General features: G+C 40.9%; 3 protein-coding genes across 3 annotated transcripts in view; 1 reads left to right on the top strand and 2 right to left on the bottom strand.

Annotated features, from left to right (window-relative positions):
- Positions 1-7: 7 nt before the first annotated feature.
- On the bottom strand, positions 8-7,714 carry lipca (lipase, hepatic a). The gene is made up of 9 exons (XM_058629243.1): positions 7,435-7,714; positions 5,975-6,153; positions 5,239-5,418; positions 5,049-5,166; positions 4,729-4,962; positions 3,883-4,125; positions 3,052-3,166; positions 2,656-2,868; positions 8-246 (listed from the first exon to the last, which is right to left on the bottom strand). The coding sequence occupies exons 1-9, from the start codon at positions 7,514-7,516 to the stop codon at positions 135-137; spliced, it is 1,476 nt and encodes a 491-aa protein (XP_058485226.1). The 5' UTR covers positions 7,517-7,714; the 3' UTR covers positions 8-134.
- A 2,210-nt stretch (positions 7,715-9,924) lies between these two features.
- Positions 9,925-19,389, bottom strand: aqp9b (aquaporin 9b). Its single transcript, XM_058628576.1, has 6 exons — positions 19,093-19,389; positions 17,606-17,732; positions 15,944-16,081; positions 15,366-15,484; positions 14,817-15,034; positions 9,925-10,546 (listed from the first exon to the last, which is right to left on the bottom strand). Exons 1-6 carry the CDS (start codon positions 19,192-19,194, stop codon positions 10,384-10,386), a joined length of 867 nt encoding a protein of 288 aa, XP_058484559.1. The 5' UTR covers positions 19,195-19,389; the 3' UTR covers positions 9,925-10,383.
- A 3,265-nt stretch (positions 19,390-22,654) lies between these two features.
- Positions 22,655-27,917, top strand: part of aldh1a2 (aldehyde dehydrogenase 1 family, member A2) — a 19,331-nt gene continuing 14,068 nt past the window's right edge. Inside the window, exon 1 of the mRNA XM_058629929.1 lies at positions 22,655-22,892. Within this exon, the coding sequence (XP_058485912.1) occupies positions 22,776-22,892 (117 nt within the window). The 5' untranslated portion in view covers positions 22,655-22,775. The remainder of the gene's footprint in view (positions 22,893-27,917) is intronic.

Raw genomic sequence — 27,917 nt, 5'->3', positions numbered from 1 at the left:
ACAAACAGAAAAGAACACAGTGTAACTTTATTGTTCTGTTTGTAAATGATGAGATTTTTGTTGCAGACATTTTCCAAACTTCATTTATACTCCTTTAACATCATCATCATCACTGACACCGATGTCACGTGTGTTCAGTGTTTTCTTCTGCGCTCTCGCGGTGTTTCGTCTCCACAGCGCACGTACACTGTATCCTGTGAAACCTCCACGTGCTGTCCGTCATCTGTCCTCGCGCAGAAAGACGTCCTGCAGAACAACAACAGAGAACAGAGGCGATGACCTGTGAGTAGCTTCTGTTACAGCAGTGGTCCACTAGGTGGTGTTAGAGATCTTTGTGTGTCAGGAGTGAAAGATGTTTTGAAAGTCACTGATCACACTGTTCAAACCAAGACAGATAACAAATAAACCACTTTAAATCACACTTTATTATACGTCGTTAATCTCGTTCTTTATCTCCCTTGTTTGTCTTTCCTTCCTCTTCCTGTCTCGTCTGACACAATCCAGATCCAGTTTCCAGTCTCTTATTATTATTATTATTATTATTATTATTATTATTAATAATAACAGTCGTGTTATTGTCATCATTATTATGCTGTGATTAAATCAACAGTCTGTGCTGCTGCTGTGTGACTGTTGTCGTACTACAAACCTGTCACAACTGATTCAGAACTGTCTTCAGTCTAAATGATATCTGCTCCTGGTCTCTCTTCTGTCCCTCATTTGTCCTTTCAGATGCTGCACATCCTTGACCCTGGTCCTGGTCCTGGTCCTGGTTCTGGTTCTGGTCCTGTCAGTCATTTCTGTTTCTCTCTCCACAGATGCCCAGTGTTTGCTCACTGTGTGAATTGTTGGATTTTTTCTCTTTGAATTAAAAGTAAATGTTGAGGAAACTCCCAGATAATCAGTGATGTAGACGATGTTCACGTGTCATTCTACATCAGTTGATTTTTCATGTCGTGTATATTAATGTGTTTTGTGTTGTTGTGGTTTTATTGTGCAGTAAAAACATGTTGATAGTAGTTTGATGGTTTAAATACAAAAATGTTATATCTATATATCGCTCAAAGTTATTATATTATTATATTATATTAGTTATTATAATGACTATTATCACTTTAACGTTTGTTGATGTTATTATTCTGCCTGCGTTTGGTCTTTATGGACAGAAATAAACTTTAATCCTTCATCTGAAAACTGTCAAACAAAACTATCAGACCTCACTGAGAAGAAGAATTTATCCTGTCTTTTAAAGTAGAATTCAGTCAAACTCTCACCTGTCTTACTCTCACTTTACTGGTGTTTTCAGTCAAACTCTAACCTGTCTTACTCTCACTTTACTGGTGTTTTCAGTCAAACTCTAACCTGTCTTACTCTCACTTTACTGGTGTTTTCAGTCAAACTCTAACCTGTCTTACTCTCATTTTATTGGCTCAGTGTTGTCAGTCAAACTCTGACCTGTCTTACTCTCACTTTACTGGTGTTGTCGGTCAAACTCTAACCTGTCTTACTCTCACTTTACTGGTGTTTTCAGTCAAACTCTAACCTGTCTTACTCTCACTTTACTGGTGTTTTCAGTCAAACTCTAACCTGTCTTACTCTCACTTTACTGGTGTTTTCAGTCAAACTCTAACCTGTCTTACTCTCACTTTACTGGTGTTTTCAGTCAAACTCTAACCTGTCTTACTCTCACTTTACTGGTGTTTTCAGTCAAACTCTAACCTGTCTTACTCTCACTTTACTGGTGTTTTCAGTCAAACTCTAACCTGTCTTACTCTCATTTTACTGGTGTTTTCAGTCAAACTCTAACCTGTCTTACTCTCACTTTACTGGTGTTTTCAGTCAAACTCTAACCTGTCTTACTCTCATTTTACTGGTGTTTTCAGTCAAACTCTAACCTGTCTTACTCTCATTTTACTGGCTCAGTGTTGTCAGTCAAACTCTGACCTGTCTTACTCTCACTTTACTGGTGTTGTCAGTCAAACTCTAACCTGTCTTACTCTCACTTTACTGGTGTTTTCAGTCAAACTCTAACCTGTCTTACTCTCACTTTACTGGTGTTGTCAGTCAAACTCTAACCTGTCTTACTCTCACTTTACTGGTGTTTTCAGTCAAACTCTAACCTGTCTTACTCTCACTTTACTGGTGTTTTCAGTCAAACTCTAACCTGTCTTACTCTCACTTTACTGGTGTTTTCAGTCAAACTCTAACCTGTCTTACTCTCACTTTACTGGTGTTTTCAGTCAAACTCTAACCTGTCTTACTCTCACTTTACTGGCTCAGTGTTGTCAGTCAAACTCTAACCTGTCTTACTCTCACTTTACTGGCTCAGTGTTGTCAGTCAGACTCTGACCTGTCTTACTCTCACTTTACTGGTGTTGTCAGTCAAACTCTAACCTGTCTTACTCTCACTTTACTGGCTCAGTGTTGTCAGTCAGACTCTAACCTGTCTTACTCTCACTTTACTGGCTCAGTGTTGTCAGTCAGACTCTAACCTGTCTTACTGGCTCAGTGTTACTGTTGCCTGCTGTGATGCTGAGAGGCTTCATGAGCTTTGTCACTGGTTTGACTGGAACGTGTTGGTGTTTGTGCTGTGGACACTGATGATGATGATGATGATGATGATGACGATGACGATGACGATGAGGATGAGCGTACCTCTCCTGTGTCTCTCCTGCTTTGATGCTGATCTTGCCGACGGTCAGCAGTGGTTTTCTGTAGCTCCAGGACATCAGGGTCTGCATGCGCGTCCACATGTTCTTCCACAGAGCCTCCTGCTCCCAGTGGAACCTCAGCAGCATCAGATCCCCCAAGTCTCTGTCCAGGGTGATGAGGAAGGTGTGCGTCCTGTTTGCTAAGATCTTCTCTTTGCTGGTGGAAAACACACAGACAGTAAAGTCAGTGGTTACAGTCGCGTGTCCTTTGATTCACACACAGCTGTAAAGAGTCAATGATTTCTCGCTCTTTCATGATTGTTTTTCAGGATGAGAGCAGAGTGCAGCTGTCGTGTGAGCATGGATGTGATGCAGTGTTCAGCTTCAGCTCAGTACTCACAAGGAGATGCGGAGGTTTCCACTCTCCTCCCGGGTTCCAGTGAGGGAGATGGTGAGTGTGGGCTCAATCCCCTCCATGTGGTTGACAAACTGGATCCTCAGCTGGTAATGATAGACTGCAGAGAGGAAGATTTAGAGCCATGAAACACACTGTTTGCTTAGTGTGATAAAACCCTGCTGATAATATTTGGGTTTGAAACCACAGCGCTGAGCGAGAGCCAGAAAAACTCCATCTCATTATATTATAACACAAACTGAGTCTCTTTCAATTCATAGATTACAGTTATTATGTTGTTGCAGCTAATAAACTGTAATGAGTGTAACTTTGACTTACGTAAACAACTTAAAGAAGCTTTATGTAAGAGGTTTATAAAATGACCATGATTAGTCATCAGAGATTAAGGAAACATGTTCAATTCACTGATGATGCAGAGTCACTGAGAACATGGCCAACAGCAGCTTTATGTCAGAAATGAACTCAAAAGAGTCCGAAGAGAAGAAACCCAGTTATTTGACCAGGGAAACAAAACATTTCAGCTAAAGCTCCCTCTCCCTCTAACTAGTATTTGTTTTCAGTGGATATTTCATGTGCATGTGCATGTGCATGTGCATGTGCATGTGCATGTGCATGTGCATGTGCATGTGCATGTGTTTCATCAAAGCTCTTGAGTGTTTCAGTATGACCTGTGTTTGCAGGAACCTTTTTCTAAATGCTTCAGGTCACTGTTGTTAGTAAAGACTGACTCCTTATCTTATGCTGGTCTGTTCTCAGACGGCCGGTCTGCACAGACCCACCTGGGACACGTAGACAAAAGCATCTTGAGTGACATACGTTTGTAAGGCATCCGCGAGCGTGTTTTCAGGTAGAGCCTCTTGCTTCTTCCACCACGAACCTTCTTGATGTTGTAGCCCAGCGTGTTGCAGCGATTCCTGCGACAGTCCAGACACACTCCTTTGTCAAAGACGCTGTTGTCGCTGCAGCTGTAGGCCTTGATCTGCTTGTCTTTGTTCAGCAGAGAGTCCATGAACAGATGGACGGATCTCTCGTGAGCGCACTTCACTGTCTGCTCGAAACCTTTTGAAGGAAACAAACGTTTGTTGAAGTAAAATCCTTTTCCTTCATTATGGCTAAACTTTGACTCTCTGTCTCATTATGTGTGTGCTTGTGTTCCACTGTAGCCTGGAGGCAGCTCAGCTCTGAGGCCTGGACACAGCACATGTTGGTAATTAGCTCCCGAGGATGACGGATGCTTTAATGTGGCTCTCGCTGTCATATGATGTCGATGTGTTTTGGATTGAAAAGCGCCGTAAATCTCCGAGCCGCTCGTGTTTGTCTGCAGGGAATTACACCGAGCTCCACGCTGACAACAAACAGACGGTGGAGCGCTGCCGAGACATGGCTGCTCCACCGTGAGGTTTTGAGGTGGCAAAACCAATTAAGAAGAAAAACCATCATGACAGAGCAGAGGAAGAGGAAAACCAGCAATGGTTCCAAAACATCCTCTCACTCATCACCACACACTGAACAAACCAGAGCAACTGAGACACTGACCGGTCAGTGACCTTTACAAGTGTCGTGTTTGAAAGAGGTCGAGTCTTTCACCTCCTTCTGTCTATGCCATGAAAAACAAAGCAATCATGTTCTGTTTATGATCATAGAGGATTTTCTCCGTCATACCGAGGAGCCCGTACTGAGCGATGTGCTCGTAGATGTTGTGCAGGTCACATCCAGGCTGGAAGTCTCCTCCGTTGGGGTAAAAGTCATAATGTGCCACCGTTTGTTTGATGCCCACACTGAGGCCCATTCGCTCGTGGGTGAACGTGTGGATGGCGTCCACAAACTGGGCGTCGTCAGGAGAAAGTCGGTCTGAGGGGGACATGCCTTCAAAGAGTGGCCCCGCCGGATCAAGACCTGCACAAACCCACACGCTCTCATCATTTACAGTTCAGATTATCACAGATTACACATTATCTTCACACTCGTTATAAAACACTCGCCTGTAATTCTTCCAATCTTTTCTGGACCTTCCAGAAAACTTCCAGCAAATCCAGAAATATGAGCGCCCAAGCTGTAGCCGATCAGATGAACCTTCGATGCCGAGAACTGCAGCTTCTCCTGCCGGAGGTTCAGGATTTGTTTGTTTGTTCCTTCGTTTACTGATTTTACAACTTTCTGTCAAAGTCTCACCTGAAGTGACTGCAGCAGGTGTGCGATGTCTCTGCCCACAGTGCGGGTGCTGTGTGCGGCCATGGGGTAGTGCTGCTGAGCCAGGCTTAACCAGTCTGTCAGCACCACGTTCACATGGATCAGGTTTGTCTTCAGAGCGGACGCCATCCTGAGCACCCAGCTCTCCAGCATCCCGTCCACCTGAGGACCAAACAGTGTGGAGAATGAAACAATAACAATGACCACTCAGTTTATCTTCACACACTTCTTATACGGTCAGAACAGATGTTAAAGCTGCAGTACGTCACTCCCGACGCGTCCAGGCTCGGTCAAGCAGTACTATCAGACCTGACTGAGGGAGCGTTTGTGTGTGTACACCAGCAGTGCACATGTGGGAAATTCACTTTTCTTCTTTATGTTTTCAGTCTGTCTGAGAACGTAAACTTTAACTCCGTAAAACTGTCAAATATTCTGAGAAAGATCTTGTTCTTGTTTAATTAACTTGTAAAGTTTAATTTTGTTCAAAATTCATCACTAATGTCTATAATTTTCTGAATAATTGACAAGTAGTTTGACTGGATTCATGTTTCTGTTGTTTTGGGATTGTTTTTAGTCCCTGGTCCTGGTCCTGGTCTTGGTCCTGGTCCTGGTGTGGGTCAAACTCAGAGCTGGAGGTTCCTCCTCAGCTGCGAGGCCCATGTTTTGTATGCAGCGGTGGAGGTCGGTGAAGCGAAAGGAAAGCGTGAGTTGACCTTACCGACCACCCGTGAGTGATGATGATGAGGGGATTACTGCTGTTGAAGCCGCAGGAGGTGAACGTGTGCAGCTGCAGAGGGTCCAGGGTGCAGGTGTCCTCGCCTCCTAAAAACACCCTGAACACTGAGCTGCTGATGTACGGCGAGTTCAGCCTCACCACTCTCCTCTGACGTGAGTCCACTGCAAAACACACAGGTTTCTTTCATAGTTATTGCTCTTAATTATCTTTAATGTAGGTTTTCTATTGTATTCTTGTGCAGGGTTGTGTCAGAACATGCTGTGGTTCCTCTGAGCTTATTCTACATTTACACTAAGTTAATACAAATAAAACAGAGCGATAACAACAAATGTTTTAACTGCATCGATGTAAATATCTGACAAACAGGGAGAAATATCACGAGTGTCCTTTCTGACTGAGGCTCATGTCCTTTCAGAGACTTCACTGTGTCCCTCGATCACACACACACACACACACACACACACACACACACACACACACACACACACACACACACACACACACTTGACCAAACAAGTGAGTCTTTGCCAAACTCCTCTTTTAATTTCTTATGAAAAACCTCCGGATTTAATTTGTTTAAAACCACAGTTCACAAACCTCACAACCTCAAACATTTAAGACCACTTTATGGTTCACTGTTGACTTCTGTCCAGTAAATTTAGTCGTCAAACATTTTAGTACGGCCAGAAACCCGGCGCCTGGACACTCACTGATATGTACAGTATATATATATATATATATATATATATATATATATATATATATATCTAAAACTATTATGAGCTCTGGCTGCTGATGTGAAGCCAATGAAAACATCTGAGTGGAAGCAATAAAAGTAATGATGTATTATTCATCATCCGTCTCTGTGTTAATTAAACCCTGCGTTTCCTTTAGTGTTTCCTCTCTGTTGTGAACATGTGAAAGCAGTTTGACCCGTTACAGCACAAACACTCACTCATTCACTCATTCACTCATTCACTCCGTTTGTCCTGAGTTAGTAAGAAACACAGTATTTACAGACAGTAACGGATTGTGTTATAATTCATAATAAGTTATAACTGAGTTTTCCATATTTTTACTATAGTTTTACAGTCTATGAGCAGTAAACAGATGTTACGATTATCATTACATTAGGATAAAGCCAGTAAATGTTAAATAAAAAGTAAATGAATTATAGTTAGTCAAGTCTCCTTGAATATATATAAAAATAGTATAAAAAACAGCGAATACAGCGTTTTAAAATAATGAATGAACCTCTTTTAGATAAATGAACTAACTATGACATGACTGAACATGATGTTTTAGTCCTAATATCATTGAAACATTGTTATATAATCTACTAAAGCAGACATTTGTGACTCAGCCACTGTTCATTTTAGGCTTTCATTCATGTGTTCATTGATAAAAGTGAGTTTACATGACGATTTAAACGTTTGACTCACCTGCGGCGTTTCCTCTGATTTTCTTGGCCTCACTGAAGTGAAACATTAACAGAAAACAGCAGAGGAGTTTGAGCGCAGACATGACGACGACGACTCACTGACACGCTTCACAGTCTTTCTCACAGTCTTTCTCACAGTCTTTAACGTCCAGTCTGAGAGTTGAGATCCTGTGGAAGTTGTTTGACAGCAGATTCACGGCTGTCCTGTGAGAGGGACACACATTGTCCTGTCCTGTGAGAGCGAGAGGACACCAGGAGGAATGGTTATAGATCAGGGGATATGGTCTCACCCTGATTGGTTGAGCTGTGCAGATCAAACACATTGTGAAAGAGTGAAGGTATGAACTCGCTGGGTTTGTGCTACAGTGTACTGATCGTGTCTGAGATGAGAGGTTAAAATGACCCCTGATCCCCCGTGTCGCATTCTGTCACACTCTGTCCGCAGCCCAGGTCTTTGAGATGTATGTACATGTACATGTATGTACTGTATATATGTATATGTATGTATGTATGTATACATATACACATGTATACATATATGTATATATGTATGTATGTATACATATGTATGTATGCATATGTATGTATGTATGTATGTATATATGTATACATATATACATACATACATATACATATATGTGTATATATACACATATACACATGTACATGTACATATATGTATATACACATATATTCACATATATGTATATATGTGAATATATGTGTATATACATATATGTATATTCACATATGTGTATATATGTATATATGTGTGTATGTATGTATATATGTATACATATATACATATATACACATATATGTATATATGTATATAGGTATAGATATACACATATGTGTATATATGTATATATGTGTGTATGTATGTATATATGTATACATATATTCACATATGTGTATATATGTATATATGTGTGTATGTATGTATGTATATATGTATACATACATACACACATATATACATATATACACATATGTGTATATATGTATATATGTGTGTATGTATGTATATATGTATACATATATACACATATATGTATATATGTATATAGGTATACATATACACATATGTGTATATATGTATATATGTGTGTATGTATGTGTATGTATGTATGTATACATATATTCACATATGTGTATATATGTATACATATATGCTGTATATTGTCACACAAACACAGTGAATGATCACAGAGAGACTGAAAGAGTTCACAGCTGCACCTTTAAACATAAAAAAACAGGGCAGTTTGAATAATAAAAATCAATTTCCTAAATAAATACACTGGTATTATGTCATCACTCAAGTAGGAGGCGTCGTGCAACTCCAAGGTTGTGGGTTCGATTCCCGGCTCTGCTTGTCTACATGCCGATGTGTCCTTGAGCCAAGGCATTTAACTCCATGTTGCTCCTGACGACTGTGACAGCAGCGTATGAATGAATGAATGAACCGTTGTTACTGTTGAAATCCAGTGGATTCAGAGTTATCACTGTGTTTCTATCATTATTGTTATATTTATGTAATATGACAGTGGAGAGATTCACTCACACAGTTTCATGTTCATGCTTCAGTCGTCAGCTCGTGAACACATGACGTTTACGCCCCAGTTTAAAGTGAGGCTTTGTCTTTGTGATGTCACATCTGCAAACACCATCGACCTTTGCTTTTACAAATGATATATACAAACACTTGAAGTTATACTAGACTATAAAAATGAAAGCTTCAATACAAAAGAAAAGATGAGGGTAAAGCTGATTCCTTTATTTATTCTTTATTCACTTCAGTGTAAATGTTCTTTTTACGACGACAATAACAATATTATGTCACATGCACAGGAGTGAATAATATACATAATATAATATAACATATACAGAGTGAATATCCGAACAGATTCATGGACACAGACATTTACAAACATGCATACTCTATTAACTCATCTCTGTAGGCCACATACGGTCTTATAAACGTGTTATAAAACAAAGAAATAAAAACACATGTAAGTGATTGTCACGTTGTTCTATTGTAATCTTACACTGAGCATATACAAGTTTGTTTACCTGAAAGCAGTTACAACGTTCTGTAAATGTCTGCGTGAGGTTAAAGTTGTCAAACAGAATGTTCTTAGAATTAATATATATAATATAATTACAGCTTAAAAAAAACAAAAACCTGCTGATTTGTCTTTGCAAATTCACATTTCTTTGATTACACAATATAAACAAAACAAATGACAAAAATCCAGGATTCTGAAAAGTTCAGGTAGTTTGTGTTTGTGTAGTTTGTAAAACTTTATTTTCCTGCAGCTCCAGTGTCTTTGGACACTTAAACGTCTTGTGTTGATAAAGTTATGGCTGTAAATCCAGCAATATGACGTAGAGTTATGGAAATAACACAGTAACATAATCATCATCATCATCATATTATTATTATTTTTATTATTGTTATTATTATTATTATTATTATTATTATTGTTATTAATAATAAGGCTGGAATTGTCTACGTATAAAACTACAATGCTGATCAATCACTGTTTTAATAAACACATGAAAAGAAGGAGATGAAACAGAACTGTATCTGAATATAAAATAAAATAAATGCATGTATTTAATGCCCTGATTGAAAAGTCACACAATAAAAACAACAGAAGAAGAAGATCCAGAAAAGAAAGAGGAGGACATAATATAAATATAATAAAATGCTTATAATGATGTCATAAAAAACTATGTCTAATTAAAATGTGTTTATATTTGAATGTAACATTTGGTCATTGAAAGGTTTGTTGTTCATGCAGGATTAACAGAGGATTAACATATGATTAATAGGTTCTTAACAGGGGATTAACATGTGATTAACATGTGATGAACATGTGATTAACAGGGGATTAACATGTGATTCACAGGTGATTACAATGTCGTGTCGTCACAGTTTCAGTCTCTAACTCATGGTTATGATCTCATATTTGTCCTGGACGTCGTTCTCCTCCTGTTTTTCAGGCTCAGGATGATGCAGCTCGATGAACAGGAAGTAAACGGCCGCTCCGACGGCTCCGCCCACCATGGGACCGACCACGGGGATCCACCACCAGCAACCACCAGCTCTGACACACACACACACACACACACACACACACACATGCACAAGTTATTATTTAGGATAACATCATAAAATATCATTGATATCGTTTATAAAAACTGTGATAATCGTTCGAACTAATGTGTGTGCAACTGAATGCATAATATTCATCATTTAAGTGGTAAATTGCATAAAATGTGAATATGGTCGCCCTCTATTTTATCCTCTCGGTGACGCCTGTGTCATCAATGATGAATGAATGAGTGAAGATCTTCAAACTCATCACTGTGAATCAGGACTTTAAAACACAAACACTGGAGGAGGCTGCTAACACAAAATCACACGTTCCCTGAAAAAAACCCTGAGTCATCCCGACCCCGCCCACAAACGCTCCCTCAGGCAGGTCTGATAGTTTTGCTTGACAGAGAATCACCAAAGGTTCCATCCTGCAGCTTTAATCGTCACATTGTCAGAATCATCTCAGTTTAATACGATCACAGGATTTACTTCACATCTAAGTTTAAAAGAAAACATTCTGAGAAATCCACCTGTTCTCTCACGAGAGGTTCCATGCCACGCCCCTGTCGCCATGGCAGCTTAGCTTTGCACAAAGACTGGAAACATAGGAAACAGCTGATCTGACTCTGCTCACAGGTAATAAAATCCACCGTCTGCTACTCTGATGTGCATTAATTAGACCCAGAAATGTCAAACTACTCTGTTATTGATCCTGAGTGGACGACTTTGGCTCACACAGGCTTTTATGTTACTGTACCACACTGGCATCAGGTGGCTCTAAGTGCCTGATCATATACTGTATACCTGTGTGTGTGTATAAATATATATATATATATTTATATATATATATATATATATATATACATATATAGGCACAAACAGACCTCCGACTTCTGCTTGTGATTATATTTCCCTTTATTATAATGTAATGTTCGATCCCCGCATGTGTTTACGTGTCGTCCTTCCTGAGCAGTTACACGTTTACCAACCGTCTTTCTTCGCACATTTGTTCAACGTCTAATAATCCAGTCACGACTTTGACCGTGTAGACGTCGTCCAGAGGAAAGTGATTCAAGTGAAACATTTGTGAGATAACACCATGTTTGCACAAGAGCATGTCTACAGTCACAGAGACACCGGGTGTGCCTAATAAAGTGGCGCGTGAGTGTGCCTGTAATTATCCCAGATTACAGCAGCGTGTCCTTGTGTGTTCTCAGGAGATTAAGGTGAAACTGGCTTCAGTTAACAAAGCTGCCTCCGAGTAAACAAGTGTCTGAGCGGCTCATGTTTACTGACGCTGTTCAGGAAGTAGACGACACAGAGGGAGGAGACTGGATTATAGACTTTAATCTGTGGGCCCATCTAAAATCAGCGACTCACATTAGTGCTTCAGTATGTCAACAATGGAAAGAGTCAAGTGTTGTGTTGTGGGGAGAAACCACATCTGTCCCATCTTCACTTTATATAAGTCTAACTCTAATAACACACAACACTTATTCATCTATGTGTGAATGTTCTCACACTCTATACACAAGACTTTTGTGTCTCTAATCCAGAGGCTTGTACTTGGCTGTACTTCATCAATCCTGACATGTGAACAGCAACATTCAATTAACCTTGAGCTTAATCAAAAGAAGCGACAACAGACACCAGTGTGACTTCTCATGTGTCGCTCGGTGTGTGTGAAAAAGTGTTCACAGGAATTCACGTCCAATGTCAAACCAGCACGGCGTGAAAAATGTCCCCACACCAGGGAAAAAAGACTCTGTAAGACTGAGCAGCAGGTCTCACGTCTTTGGTCCTGGTCTCGTTCTTCACACACATCAACGTCTTCCCTCAGAGTTTGTCAAACATCTGAAGTCATTCCTGCCTGTGCTCATCACCTGCTTTTCTCTCTATGTGTCCCTGTCAACTGTCCAGGGTGTGTCCCTGTCAACTGTCCAGGGTGTGACCCCGCCTTGACCCCGCCTACCGCCCTGTGTCAGCTGAGACTGGCGCAGTCTGTGACCCTCGTGTGGAGGATAAAGCGGTAGAAGACGGATGATCTTAGACCAATCGAGGACAGCAGAGAAGGTAGGACAGGTGTCCTCACCGTGTCCTCGTTTATTCTGTAAGAACTGCTAATATGGTGCAAAACATCTGATGGATGAATATGTGTATGTTAGTTTTGACTGTCCACTCCACAAGCATCATGTCATCTCTGCAGACTCGTGATACACAAACCTTTCAAACACACAACTCACCCCAAACCATCGTTCTCTGCCTTCACTCATCAACACAGAGAAAGCTCAGTGTGTGTGTGTGTGTGTGTGTGTGTGTGCGTGTGTGTGTGTGTGTGTGTGTGCGTGCGCACGTGTGAGGAGTCATGTGTGGTTTCCTGATCTTCTCGTCCTTGTATAATTGAACAGATTTAGCGCCGAGGCTCTCGTGTGTCACTGAGGCTCTCGTGTTGTCCCTCAGTTCTAAGTCACTTCAGATAAAAGCTTCTGCCAAATGAATTAAACAATAAAATGGATTGTGTTCTTTAAATTCCTCTCGTCTTAGGCTTTTCTTTTATTACTACTTGATAAAAGTCGGTGAATCTTTTCAGCTGTAAATGAAAGTTCACTTGTCTACAGTAAAGCAGTCGCGTGAAATATCCCAAAGATTTTGAGGAAAAAGCCTCAGAATTTTCCTCTTCCTGTCAAATGTGTTTGACTTTTATTATTCTGCCTCAGCACAGAAGTGAAGCTGCTGTGAGGGAAACATCCGAGTGCTCTCAGGGGTCATAGGTCACGAGACTATTTTAGGCACACACAGATAAAGGGGTCGTACAGTTTGGTTTTATAAATCAGTGTGGCAAATAAAATGTGCTGCTTTGTTTGCACTCTTGACAAAGTCCAAAGTGACTCTCACATCACACTCTGTCAGCCTTTGACTGAGATGTTATGGAATTAGATTGATGTTAACAACGCTTTTTAAGAAGCAAAATATGGATTTTAATCATTCAAAAATATTGTATTTTATTGTTTGAAAATAAACTTGTTCTTAAGTTTATTTAGATAAAGTTCGTCAGATTATAAACGTTAGATCATTTTGTCAAATGTCGACGGGGAACGAGTTCCAGACGATTAAATCCATATTTTATTTGCTTTTAAAAAGACTGAGAACCAGACTGGCTGTGATTGGCTGTGATTGGCTGTGATTGGCTGTGATTGGCTGTGCTTGGCTGTGATTGGCTGTGCTTGGCTGCGATTGGCTGTGCTTGGCTGTGATTGGCTGTGATTGGCTGTGCTTGGCTGTGATTGGCTGGGATTGGCTGTGATCGGCTGTGATTGGCTGTGCTTGGCTGTGATTGTCTGTGATTGGCTGTGCTTGGCTGTGATTGGCTGTAATTGGCTGTGCTTGGCTGTGCTTGGCTGTGCTTGGCTGTGATTGGCTGTGCTTGGCTGTGCTTGGCTGTGATTGGCTGTTGGTTGTGAAACTTTTATCACAGTTAAAATCTATATTTGAAGCAACACAGCAGTAACTACAGGACTGTAACGACTGTAAGTGCATTTATATGATAAGTCTGATGTTAAACACACAAATAAACAATCAAATACTGAACTCCAGAGTCGTGGAATATAAACTCGTAATAGCTGTTTTGTGTGAGTGTAACCCTAACCCATCACATCCCATAATTTCCATTACCACAGAATTAGACCTTTATATCTACATCAGGAGGCTGCCATGCTTCTACAGCAGCCCATAAGGGACAAACTCTTTTCTATATTCTGATAACTGATGCAGCTTCATCATCAACAAACAGTGGTGTTTCGTTCACACGTCATTCAGTTACAGTCACAGCTGTGAAAGAGAGCAATGACCTGAAACATCAACATAATGAGGCTTTCCATGTGTGCACAGTATAAGAGTGCATCCTCACGTCTGTGCTCCAGAAAACCAAGAATAATATGAATAGATTTCAGCTAAAATGAGTCATGAGTTTCATTGTGTCCTTCACAGTCTGATCACAGCACAGTATCTTTATGAATAAAGAGAGTAAAGAAGATAGAAGTAACATTTCAGTAACAACGTGCTGAATATTTCATGTGTGTATGAAGTCTCTGTTCACTCATCCGTCACAGCCTCGTTTCATAGTGCAGGAAATACATGTGTGCTCTTTGAAATATTCATTCCATTTGTCCAAAGGAAAGAGATGGAGCTGCAAATGCTGCTCTTCATGTGAGAGAGGGAAGAGCCGCGGACTCATAATGGACTCTGAGTGAAAGGATCTAGAAACACTGAAGAATTACCTGAACACGTCCAGGCCCCAGCCGGCCATGGCCGTGAACACCCGCGGCCCCAGGTCTCGAGCTGGGTTGATGGGATAACCACAGTTCAGACCCATGGACACTGCGATGGCCATGATGACCAGGCCGATGCACAGAGGCTCCATGCCTTTAGGAGCGCCGATGTTCTTCCTGTCAGTGATGGCCAGGATGCACAGGATCAGAGCGCCGCTTCCAACCACCTGAGAAACAAAAACACGTCTGCCATCGTGACCTCTGCCCTCGTAAGCTTCTTACGGGAGCTTCCCCCTGGTTTCAGTGTGTGTGAAGCAGCGTTACTACAAACTCACTCCTGACTCACACAAATCAACCTGAGCTGAAGTCACTTCCTCTTACTTTCAGGTTCTCATCGTGTCCATTAACGCTCACGTTCTAACCTTGACTGAACACGGCGTCCACTCACATGCGTCTGTGCTTCCACTCTGACATCGATAACTCCACGGCTAATGGCCGATATGAAGTTTAAAGAACACATCACTCTCACATCGTATATGTTTGAGAGGGAGCTCTCACCTGATCCACAAAGCCATTAACGACGGACAGATGTTTTCCAGGATAAGATGCAAATATATTAGCTGTGGCGTTGACACCAGTGACGACCATTTCTCCTTTGGTGAAATCCATCAGAGCGTCTGAAGCAAAGGAAACGGGATTATTGTCTGAGGTGGTGACGACATGAGCACGCACACGCTCACGCTCACACTCACACTCGCACACGCTCACACTCACGCTCACGCACGCTCACACTCACGCTCACACTCACGCTCACGCACGCTCACACTCACACACACTAGTGCTCACACTCACATTCACGCTCACGCTCACACTCACACACACTCATGCTCACACTCACGCTCACACTCACGCTCACGCTCACGCTCACACTCACACTCGCACACGCTCACGCTCACGCTCACTCACACTCACGCTCACGCTCACGCACGCTCACGCTCACACACTCACGCTCACACACGCTCAAGCTCTCGCTCACGCTCACACTCACACACACTCGCACACGCTCACACTCACGCTCACGCTCACACACTCATGCTCACACTCACACTCATGCTCACGCTCACGCTCACGCTCACCGTAATATAAACCATAGACGACGCAGGATCCTGCAAAAGCACCCAGGAACTGTGCCAACACGTAGACAGGAAACTTCTTCAGAGGAAGCTTCCCCAGGATCACCATGGCCAGAGAGACGGCAGGGTTCACGTGGGCTCCTGAAGAACACATCAAATATAATCTATCTATCTATATCCTGTATATATAAACACACATGGACATCTATGATCATGAATCAAACACTTTTGTCTTTGAAAAGTCAGATCCTGTCACGACTGAACAAAAGCCTGTGTGACATGACTTCAGCTACAGAGAGTGGTTTTATTAAAAGATAATATGAGGCAGAAGCACGTTTGTTTGCTTTGACTCTTCATGATCTCACTCCACATTCCCAGACTTTTCAAACACAGCAGCAGATGCTGAATGGTCCACGTCCGACTGTCACTGACTGTGACTGATCACAGTCAGTGACAGTGACAGTGACAGACCCTTAAAATCCAGACGCTCACAACATTGATTTCCAGACAAAAGCCGCTGCTCTGTGCTCCGTCACACTCGGCCTGCTTCCCTATATTCCACATTCCAGCCACTTGTTAGTGGGCTGTGGTGCAGTGTGGGGTCATTTATTTCACACTGTGGGATCTCGGCGTTGACCTCGGTGTGGTAACACCACCGGGGGAAGCGGCCATGCGCCCTTTGTTAATCTCCACATACTGTTCGCAAACACTGAGCACGACGAGCAGCCGGACGAGCTGCCTGTGTGGATTGCATGTGACATAATCTGCCTGAATCTGCTTAAGGCACACGTAGACTGCAGGTCATCAGAGTGACCGTGATGTGTCACACGTTCAGTACTCTGTCATCTGAAATCTCAGACTACAAAGTGGAAACAATTGTGCTTTCCTCTCCTGCCAGGCGAGCCTAGAAAGCCAGACTTGTCACACCTGACCCCTCTGCTCTCCAGAGAGCCATGCCCCAGTAAAGCTCATTAGTCCAATACCTATGATCATCTTCAGAGATGTCGTTGGACAGAAGCTTCCCACTGAGCCGTGGACCCCGGGGCTGAATGGCCCAGTCATGCAGCAGAAACTCTGCGTATATCACCCTCCCTGTCCTCGGGCTGCTCTGCTCGTCCTCTGAAGCTTCTCATTAAACATCTAGCGCGAGTAATATGGGTCACAGAGATTTTCACACAAACCATGAGAATCATGTTTACATCGGATTCTTTTTTCTTCTCTTCAAAAAGAACTAAACAAATTCACGTTTGTTCGGGAATTTAACGACGAGAGGATAAAAGTTACATCTGTCTGTTTTCACCCTTTCACTCACACGTTCATACAGCAGCTCATCTTTCAAACCCGTTCAGGATTCAGTGTCTCGCCCAAGGACACTTTGGCATGAGAGGAGCCGGGAATCAAACTCACAACCTTTAAGTTCAAAGACTGTTTATCCTCTGGATGAGTGGAAACTGCTCTGATCAGATGAAACCTCGGGAGAACCAGTGAATGATATATGAATATATATATATATATATATATATATTATTATTATTATATTACACCCTCACATACTTTGTTGGACTTGGATTGCATCAGGATTTTCTAAATGAATTGAAATCTATGAAATAATAAGATGAAATAAATGCAGTGACGTTGATGTTTTCATCCATGTCTCAGGTTTACCTGACACGCCTCCTGCCACGTACACGGCCATCATGACTCCCAGAGTGAAACCAACATGGATGGTCAGAGGTTCCCCGACAGCCCCTTTACTCAGCACCGTCTGAGCCACTGAACCACATCCAAAGAGCTGGGAAACAGACGACAGGACAAACACAAAGGATGGAAGCAGAAAGAGCCTTTGTTTTTAATTCTTCCAATTATCCCGAGCATTAACACTCGCCCCCTCGTCCAACAACAGCCTCTGACTGCCACACACAATTTGTCCAACACGGAGCTTTGGGAAAATAATTAGTCGCCCAGTTACTGAGGAAGGAGGAGGAGGAGGAGGAGAAGAAGAAGAAGAAGTGAGAGGTAATCCAAAAATAAAGAGAAGTGAGTGTATGTGACAGGGTGAGTGATTGTGGACACACACTGAGCAGATACAAGAGAAAATGACTTTAGTAGAAGTTGACGTCACTTTTTATAAAATTACTTCACGTCTCAAAAGTTTCAAGTATCAAAGTCATTTTCTGATATAAAATCTTCTTCAGTTTTAAAAGTAAAAGTAATTAAAAAAGCTGAGGCGTGGCAGCTCAGTGGTAGGGCCAGTGTGTGAATGAGGGAGTGAAAGATGTGTGAATGGGTGAAAAGTGAAGTGTAAATACAGACCATAATACCAACTCTTCTTCTATATGTATACATATATATATGTATATATATATATATATATATATATATATATATATAAAGTACAGATCATTTAAAGTGTTTAATGTAATGGAACAGAGCATTTGGTACTTCATATATATGTGTATGTATATATATATATATATATATATATATATATATATATATATATATATATATATATATATATATATATATATACATACACATACATATATACACATACATACACACACAACTACAGTTACCCCGTATTGCCCAGGGTTTTATTGCACACACATTGCATATATACAGTATATAAATGTATATATATATATATATATATATATATATACATATATATATGTATATATAAAGTAAGTAGAGATCATTTACAGTGTTGTAGTGGAACAGAGTATTTGTTACTTTATATATATATATACATATATACTGTATATATGTACATATACAGTATATACTGTATATATATATATATATATATATATATATAAAGTAAAGTAGAGTTCCTTTACATATAATGTGTTAGTTGACAACAGTGTAAATGACATGTAAATCATCACATTCCTCGACACAATCCAACAGAAATAAGTGATGATATTTAGATTGTAATTGTAGATGAATAATCTGCTGTTGTTGTGATTTCTCTGAGCTCGCGCTGTCACCACAGAGACATCAAAGACAGACGCGGTGTTAATTGAGACATGTGAGAGACAGCAGTCAGAGCCCCCACAGAGACACTTGGACACTTTGACACCTGATTAGCATCGCGGTGCTTCAGCAGGTGCACACACACACACACACACACACACACACATACTCACGATCAACACAAAGATGCCCAGAAATTCCGCCAGGAACTCCTTGAAGATGTCGCGCCTCAGGCTGAATCTCTCCTTCATCTTCTTCTTCATGTCGTTTTCCATCTGTTTTAATCTTTCCCGGGACTCGTCTTTCTGTCTTTCTGTCTTTCTTTCTGTCTGTCTTTCTTTCTTTCCTTCTTTCTTTCTTTCTCCCGCAGAACAAACCAACACACAACTCTCTCTGGGTATTTGTCGCCTCCTTCTCTCCGTGCTCGGACCAAGCAGCAGCCACTGAGGCTTGAGCCATCATTTCCCCTCATCACCACTAGGGGGCCGCGGTTACTACTGCTGTTATTGCTGCTTCTGCTGCTGTTACTACTGCTGCTGCTGCTGCTGCTGCTGTTACTACTGCTGTTGCTGCTGCTGTTACTACTGCTGCTGCTGCTGCTGTTGTTATTGCTGCTGCTGTTACTACTGCTGCTGCTGCTGCTGTTGCTGTTACTGCTGCTGTTATTGCTGCTGCTGTTACTGCTACTGCTGCTGCTGCTGCTGTTACTGCTGTTACTACTGCTGCTGCTGCTGTTATTGCTGCTGCTGTTACTGCTGTTACTACTGCTGCTGTTACTACTGTTACTACTGCTGCTGTTACTACTGCTGCTGCTGCTGCTGCTGCTGTTACTGCTGCTGCTGCTGCTGTTACTGCTGTTACTGCTGTTACTGCTGCTGCTGCTGCTGCTGCATCACAGGAGCTGAATCAGCTCATGTTTAACATGCATTATCACATTTAAAATGTTCATAAATAAAAGTAACATTACTGCACTTTATTTAAATCAGGAAAGGATTTCTATTCATTTCATTTGGAAAATAATGCAAAATATTCCGATAAGTAAGAAAAGTCACAGCAAGAATATCCACAACATGTCCAACTGATGAAACTTTCATTTTCAGTGAGAATATTCAATAATTCAAACAGTGTAAAGAGTAGAGGAGAGAAAAATCAGCAGATATGAGAAAATAAAATAAATCCATATAATTCAAACTAATTGTTCTGTTCAGGAATGCAAGTGAATAACTATAATTTAACATTTGAATCAAGAAATAATGATGTGCTTTACTATATTTTCTGTTGGGTTAGGGTTAGTAACAAGAATTATTATATTTTATCATTAAAATATAATTTCAATTAAAGAACTTCTACATACTAGTGTATACTACAGAAACATGAACATTCATTTTGTATGTTACACACTATGTTGCTTTATTTATATTTCTTTTATTTCATTGATTAGCACATTTCAATCGATGAGTTTCAGCTGATAGTCACACGTCTGGTCATTTCACAGTAAAACACCAAACTATAGAATGATGTAGTAAATGATCACATTTAATGTTTGTATCTAAAGAGATGATCTGTGGATCTTTTTCTCTTAATTCAGACTCTGTTGTTTTTAACACCGTGTAAGAAAAATTATCTTTAAATATAAACTAATGACACTTTGCTGCTTTGTTTGGATTTGTTTTAAATGTATTGTTTATCATGGAATAATTACAACAATCTAAACTTTTGGTTTTATCCCAAAAAAATGTAAGGGTTAAGTTAAGATAAGGTTATCAGGTGAGGCCAGGACGGTTCAGGTTAGAGTAATTCTTCAGGAAGTCAATGTAGAGTGTGTGTGTGTGCGCGCGCGCGTGTGCATGTGTGGCATAGACTTGTTTTGTCCAACAGAGGGCGCTCCTTGTACAGATACGAGCGTGTCTGTGTGTGTGTGTGTGTGTGTGTGTGTGTTATCAGTGTGAGAGGGTGAGGGTGAGGGTGAGGATGTTTTCAGAGCATTCATCAGTGTCACCGCTTTGATGTGAAACAGACTCTGTGAGAGTGTCGCGCGCATGCTGTGAAGAAAGCTTGATGTGCTGATGGAGAGAAAGCATCTCCTCACTCCTTTGTCCTGTCACAGCCACGTTATGAAATCTAACACTTTCAGTCATTCATCTTTGAAATGATCAGTGACTCAAAGCATGAAAAACAAACATTCTCCCTTTAATGCTGCCTCCTGCTGGAGTGAACACATGAATGCGTGAAGGCTGTGTTAACACATGCGTGGATCTGCGTTCACTCCCTGATTGTTTTCCCGTCTGAAGGCTGATTGGTGAATGTTTATTGGAGGTTTAAAGGAGGCGCTGGAGGGAATTATCACCTGCAGGACAAATCTGTGCCAGCAGCAGCAGCAGCAGCAGAAACAGCAGCAGCAGCAGCAGCAGCAGCAGCAGCAGCAAACAGCCTGCACTCACATGAACATGACATGTTAGAGTGTGGAAAGGTGAAGTCTGCAGCTCTCAGTCCTCAGAATCCTCACACTCCTCTGACACCTTTCTGTCACTGAGGAAATGGCTCATGATGGTGCAACAATGTCAGATTATATTCTGGCTTTCATGTCTCTGAGTCGTGTTCACTGCTGTTTTCATGGTAAAGAATCAACTTTTAATCTCAGGTTCTGACAAAGTATTGAGAGGAAAAAAGATTTGAACAGAAAACACATCAGAGACTTAAATGGAGTTGTTGTTCGTTTGCCACGTGAATAAAGTCTTTATTAGACTCATGTCTTAAACTGAAGTGCAATACAATCTTATGTATTGTCATCATTTTGACTGTTAAATTAAATATTCCAGTGTTATATACTTTAAGAGCAGTCTGTCTCTGTTTATGTATACATACATATATGTATATATACATATATGTATATGTATATATACATAAATGTATGTATATATACATATATGATACAATACAATAAAGTACATACAGCAGTATCACATCATAGTTCAGTGAATTTAGTGAGCAAAGTTGACATTGTTGCCTCTAAAATGTGGATAAAAGCTTATTAACAAGGTTACATTGTTTCACTTATGATTCTTTGCTGTTTAAACTTGATCAAATCTTTCCAGATGACTTCAACATATAGAATTTCATCTGTGTTATTAATTACAAGTTTAAACTTAACATCAAACTAAATCAACATACAAGTCTTTTGTTGTGTAGAGATTTGTGTAAACTCCACTGTTCCGTTATTTTATTTCTTTATTTATTTATTTAATATTTAGTTTGTCATAATGAGTGCTAGTAAAAATAAGGAATGCTGTTTTAGTTTTAGTGTCTTTGTGGAAACTAATACTTAATTAATACTGCTCCTCTTTTTCCAAAGAGGAGCAGTATTAAGCAAACATTGTTATTATCATTCACATTCAGACTCAACTCAAAGTTTAAAGCTTAAGATGTAAAAGTTTGAACAAGTTCGAAAAGAGTCAGCTGTTGTTGGTGCAGAGTGAGTGAGTGAGTGTGTGTGAGGTGGACGGACAGACAGAGAGACAGACAGAGAGAGAGAGAGAGACAGACAGACATAAGTGTTTCTCCTCCTTTAACACGCACGCAGCCTCAGATGTTTATGTAAATGCGTGGATTTCATTTTCTAAAGGACGGCCCTTCTCTCTGCCCAATGAAAACCAACCGCGCCGCTGACACCTGGCTATAAACCGAGCAACGAGCGCAAAGTCCCGACAAGAGCGGAGCAGCAAAAGTGCAGAGCAGCAAAAGTGCAGAGCAGCAGCAGCAGCGGCAGCGGAGAGAGAGACGGACACACAAAGACAGACAGACAGACAGACAGAGAGAGGGAGAGAGACAGAGAGAGACAGAGGGAGACAGAGTTGAGATGACTTCCAGTGAGATCGAGATTCCCGGAGAGCTGAAGAGCGACCCCGCTGCTCTGATGGCATCTCTCCAGCTGATGCCCTCGCCGGTGCCCAACCCGGAGATCAAGTACACGAAGGTCAGTTCCTCTGCTGCTGCGACACACTTTACTCTTGTGTTTTTGTACTTTTGAGTCTTGTAGTTTTAGACAAAGCTTCTAAATCTGTGGGAAGAAAAGTTTCTCCTGTTGTTTCTGTGTCAGCAGCTGAAGTTTGAAGCTGATCATCATCAACGACGCTGCACGTGACGCACGTTTAGTGTTTGTGCGTCCACGTGCGCACTTCTATCTGTAGACCAGCATTAATGATGAGTTTATTTAAACAGAACATTAAATTCAGTGTATAATTGAACTGTCTTTCATTTACATCATAATCCATTGCGTGTGTTTTTATACTTCCGTCTTAAATCGAGACTAGAATAAGAAAATAGTTCCGTTTCTCGTGCAGTTTACTTCTGATATTGTTATTAAATGACGCTTCAGTTGATAATAAAGTGTTGTCTCATAATTTGAGACTTTTTTTTAGGTGTAAACTGAGCAAAGTGATCACTTTTATTATATTTGTCAATAATAAGTTAATATCAGCATCAGTCACTGATCAATTTACTGAAATGTATTTTTCTAATTCAAATCTCTAAAGAAAGATTTTATTATTGGTATAAAATATATTAAAACATTAGAGCTAAAACTCTCTTTTTACGATTGTATGTCTGTAATATTTCACTTCAAGTCTAAGTTTTTATTATTATTCATTTTCTGTAATTTAGTCAGGCTCACACACACACACACACACACACACACACAGGCATTGTGTTCATGTTGCAGTCACATATTTGCTGTAGTGAGACTAAAGAAGGTGCAATGAGTCTGAATCTGTGAGTGAGTGAGTGAGTGAGTGTGACAAAGCAGATCAGGAGATACCGATGATTTTATAATAATTTAAGATAGAGTTTATGGTGAAATCCTTTGTCATGTTCTAACTTAATAATTAACCTGTAGTCATGACAGTGTTGTGTGAGTGAAGCAGTCCATTGTATCTTTGTTTAAATAGCAGCCCTCGTGGTTTCACCATGTTTCTCTTCTTCACTTATATCCCAGTAAACGTCGATGATGAACGTTTGTGTGATTCTTCTTTGAAGGTGATTCTTAGTTCTTTCAGTGTGTGAAACAGTTGTGTTTGCTGCAGAACAAGTGTTTTTATGAGTGTGAGATTAAAGGGCAGCAGCTGTGATGGTGATAACGTGCTGCGAGTTCCTTCAGTGCTATCGCCGCTGCCTCGGTGTCTTCAGTGCAAAGGGCTCCACGCTGTGTTCAGTGGACGCGTGGACTCCGTGTTACAGGAGGACATTTTGGGAGCGACTTGGTGAATTAACCCACAGGAATTTGGATCATCCAGTCCCTGTTGGTTTGGTGGACACAGGGGGGCAGAAGGGCCCTGATTTATGGGCACCCCTGGCGTGGGCTCTGCTCACACCATGTTCCTGTTCTCCACCCTGTGACTGCAGAGGAAACACAGCTCACACACAGATCTGTACTCAAATGTAGTTTTTATACATTATTATTTATCATATTATATTATAAATATCATTTCTACATAACACAAGGGAAACGTTAAGCGTTCTCTACCTTAGTTATAAAACTCAAATTCTCTGTTTTGCAGTAATAAAGCAGCCGTTAACGCCGAGATACGACTGATACGTGTTATTACTTCACTTCTGTACAGCGATAAAAAGTATTTTCACCGAGTCATGAACTGCACAACACCAAAGACTCACGGCACCAGCAAACCTTTATCCTCCTCTTCCTCATCTGTGCATTTGTGTCAAATGACAGTTGTGTTTATTGTTAGTGGGTTAAATAATTGAATAATATTTAATTATGTAAATATCCATTTTCCTCTGCTGCAGGTAAATCACTAATATTTATGAATATTTAAAGCTGAACTTTCTTTCAGTTTTTTTACTCTTCAATGATAATCATCTGTTAAAAAGTCAGCAAAGGAAATGAAAGCAGAGATTTTCTGTCTCTAAAATGATGACAAATCATCCATAAAACTGCAGAACTTAAACATTCATTGAAGAATATTTGAAATCAGATTTAGTCTCTTCAGTAAAATAAAAAAAAGAACCAGATAATAAATAATAAAAGAATACAGACCTGAGACTGAGCATTCAACTTAGATAAATAACTATTTCATTAAATAGTGAACGGATGAAGAAACCTGTAGTTTTAAAGCTCTAAACGTAAGGAGCTAAAGATGGAGTGGCCTTGTTAATGGTGTGAGTTACCGCGCTCTTCGTCTAATCAACAGTTATAAATTCTCTCTGTTGCTTTGCTCATGGTGGCGTTAATGCGCTCTCTCCATAGGAACCTGTGCAGAACCTGTCTGTGCACAGACCCGAGGATCTGAGCACAGACATCCGCACAGTGTGGATGAATGAGAGGCTCCATCAATCTGTCACTGATTGAGATAGTACAGATGGAGGCTGGGGGCTCCCCGATGCTTGGTGCTGTCCACTGGGGTGTAAATTATGAGCGTGTCTCACTGTGGGGGTTAGTGGCCCTGCCTCGCACAGCCTGACCTGCACTTCTGGACTTTTTCACTTCAAAACCACCGTCTTACTGCGATCAACATCAAACAGAGCCACAGTTAGAGGATACTGTGCAACTCAATGATTTATCACGATGAGCACAGCAAGACGCACACACACACACACACACACACACACACCCCCGTCTGTGCCTTTGCTTACACAATCACTGCTGTCTCACAGACACTCTCTGTCTGTCTGTCTCTCTCACACACACACACACACACACACACACATACACACACACACACACACGTGTTGACGTGTACCTGTGCTGCAGGTGTAAATGATGATTTTTGACTGTGAATCACTGTGTGAGGCAGAGCAGTGACAGCGAGGTGAGCCTGTTAACTTCCATCCCTTGACTCTGCAGCCTCCTGACAGCCGGCGTGTAAATCCTGATGGGGTCATCGTGAAAAACGCTGGGCTTCATAAATCTGTGGAAGACGCTCGGTTCTCAGCGTCAGACGCGGTCGAGACACACACACACACACACACACGCACACACAGACAGACGTTTATTTCACATTTCTTTAAAAATGACTTCCTCTCTGCGCCGGGATCCCACGAGGAAAACCGCGCCAAATGTTTTCTTTAAACATTTCCTTGACCTGAGATTTAAAGAATGGTTAAATACACAGGAAACCCATCAAACCTCAGACGTTCAAAGCAAAAGAGGAGGAGAGGTCACTTTATTGATGATTCCTCAAAATGAAGCTGTCTTTTCTCTGCCTTTCATTAGGAATGCAGCTGAAGTGCTAATACATTTGATTTATTTATAATAATAATAATAATAATAAATAAAATAATATAATTTTTGCTGAGTGATAAAAACCTTCTAATGTCTCTGCTTTTAGGAGATGAATTACTGATGTAAATGGATTTTAAAAGTGTTTTCTATAGTTCTGTGTCTCAACACACACATTAATGTTTCTCACATAATGACGATAAAACAACTTTAACCACAAACTCTGACATAACACAGTGACAGCAAGGTTAGCCTGTGAGTGTGTGTGTGTGTGTGTGTGTGTGTGTGTGTGTGTGTGTGACCACTTTCACATGCTCTCTCCGCTCACTTTTAACCGTCTTAATGATCAAACTCTTGAAAGTGGTCCAGGAGCAGAGAGGAAGTAGACGTCCTGTGATAGAGGAGGATATGAAACTTCCTGCACAGTCGAGTGTTGCAGGTGCCCGGGCAGAGTTTGTGTGGCTGTGGAATCTTGGCACGCTGTGTATAAACACACACACACACACACACACATATATGTGTAGTGTATAAACCCTGCACACACACACACACACACACACACACACACACACACAGAGAGAGCGCTGTGGTCCTCCCCCTGCTTTGAGCAGCGTTACATTATTGTGTCAGAGTTGTGAGAAGAAGCCAAACAGATGTTTTTCTGGCGTTTCTTACTTCCTATTACAGTTCACTCCTAAAAATGAATTCTCACCAAAAATGTTGTTAATAGAAAAAAACCAAGGCCGTTGTTATTGTCACATGTGACATAGAAGCTTGGATGACTTGATGGTTACACTTACAGAGTTGTGTGTCGGTGTCGCAGCACAAACCTGTTAGTTTAGTCTCTCTAGTCTAGTCTCTCTAGTGTAGTCTCTCTAGTTTAGTCTCTCTAGTGTAGTCTCTCTAGTCTAGTCTCTCTAGTCTAGTCTCTCTAGTCTAGTCTCTCTAGTGTAGTCTCTCTAGTCTAGTCTCTCTAGTTTAGTCTCTCTAGTCTAGTCTCTCTAATGTAGTCTCTCTAGTCTAGTCTCTCTAGTCTAGTCTCTCTAGTCTAGTCTCTCTAGTCTAGTCTCTCTAGTCTAGTCTCTCTAGTGTAGTCTCTCTAGTTTAGTCTCTCTAGTGTAGTCTCTCTAGTCTAGTCTCTCTAGTCTAGTCTCTCTAGTGTAGTCTCTCTAGTCTAGTCTCTCTAGTTTAGTCTCTCTAGTCTAGTCTCTCTAGTCTAGTCTCTCTAGTCTAGTCTCTCTAGTGTAGTCTCTCTAGTCTAGTCTCTCTAGTCTAGTGTAGTCTCTCTAGTCTAGTGTAGTCTCTCTAGTCTAGTGTAGTCTCTCTAGTGTAGTCTCTCTAGTCTAGTGTAGTCTCTCTAGTCTAGTCTCTCTAGTCTAGTGTAGTCTCTCTAGTCTAGTGTAGTCTGTCTAGTCTAGTGTAGTCTGTCTAGTCTAGTGTAGTCTGTCTAGTCTAGTGTAGTCTCTCTAGTCTAGTGTAGTCTGTCTAGTCTAGTGTAGTCTCTCTAGTGTAGTCTCTCTAGTCTAGTCTAGTCTCTCTAGTCTAGTGTAGTCTCTCTAGTCTAGTGTAGTCTCTCTAGTCTAGTGTAGTCTGTCTAGTCTAGTGTCGTCTCTCTAGTCTAGTGTAGTGTCTCTAGTCTAGTGTAGTGTCTCTAGTCTAGTGTAGTGTCTCTAGTCTAGTGTAGTGTCTCTAGTCTAGTGTAGTCTGTCTAGTCTAGTCTAGTCTCTCTAGTCTAGTGTAGTGTCACTAGTCTAGTGTAGTGTCTCT

Source organism: Solea solea, chromosome 5 (genome assembly GCF_958295425.1).
Source record: "Solea solea chromosome 5, fSolSol10.1, whole genome shotgun sequence".
NCBI classification, from domain to species: Eukaryota; Metazoa; Chordata; class Actinopteri; order Pleuronectiformes; family Soleidae; genus Solea; species Solea solea.
This window is presented reverse-complemented; position numbering and strand designations above follow the sequence as displayed.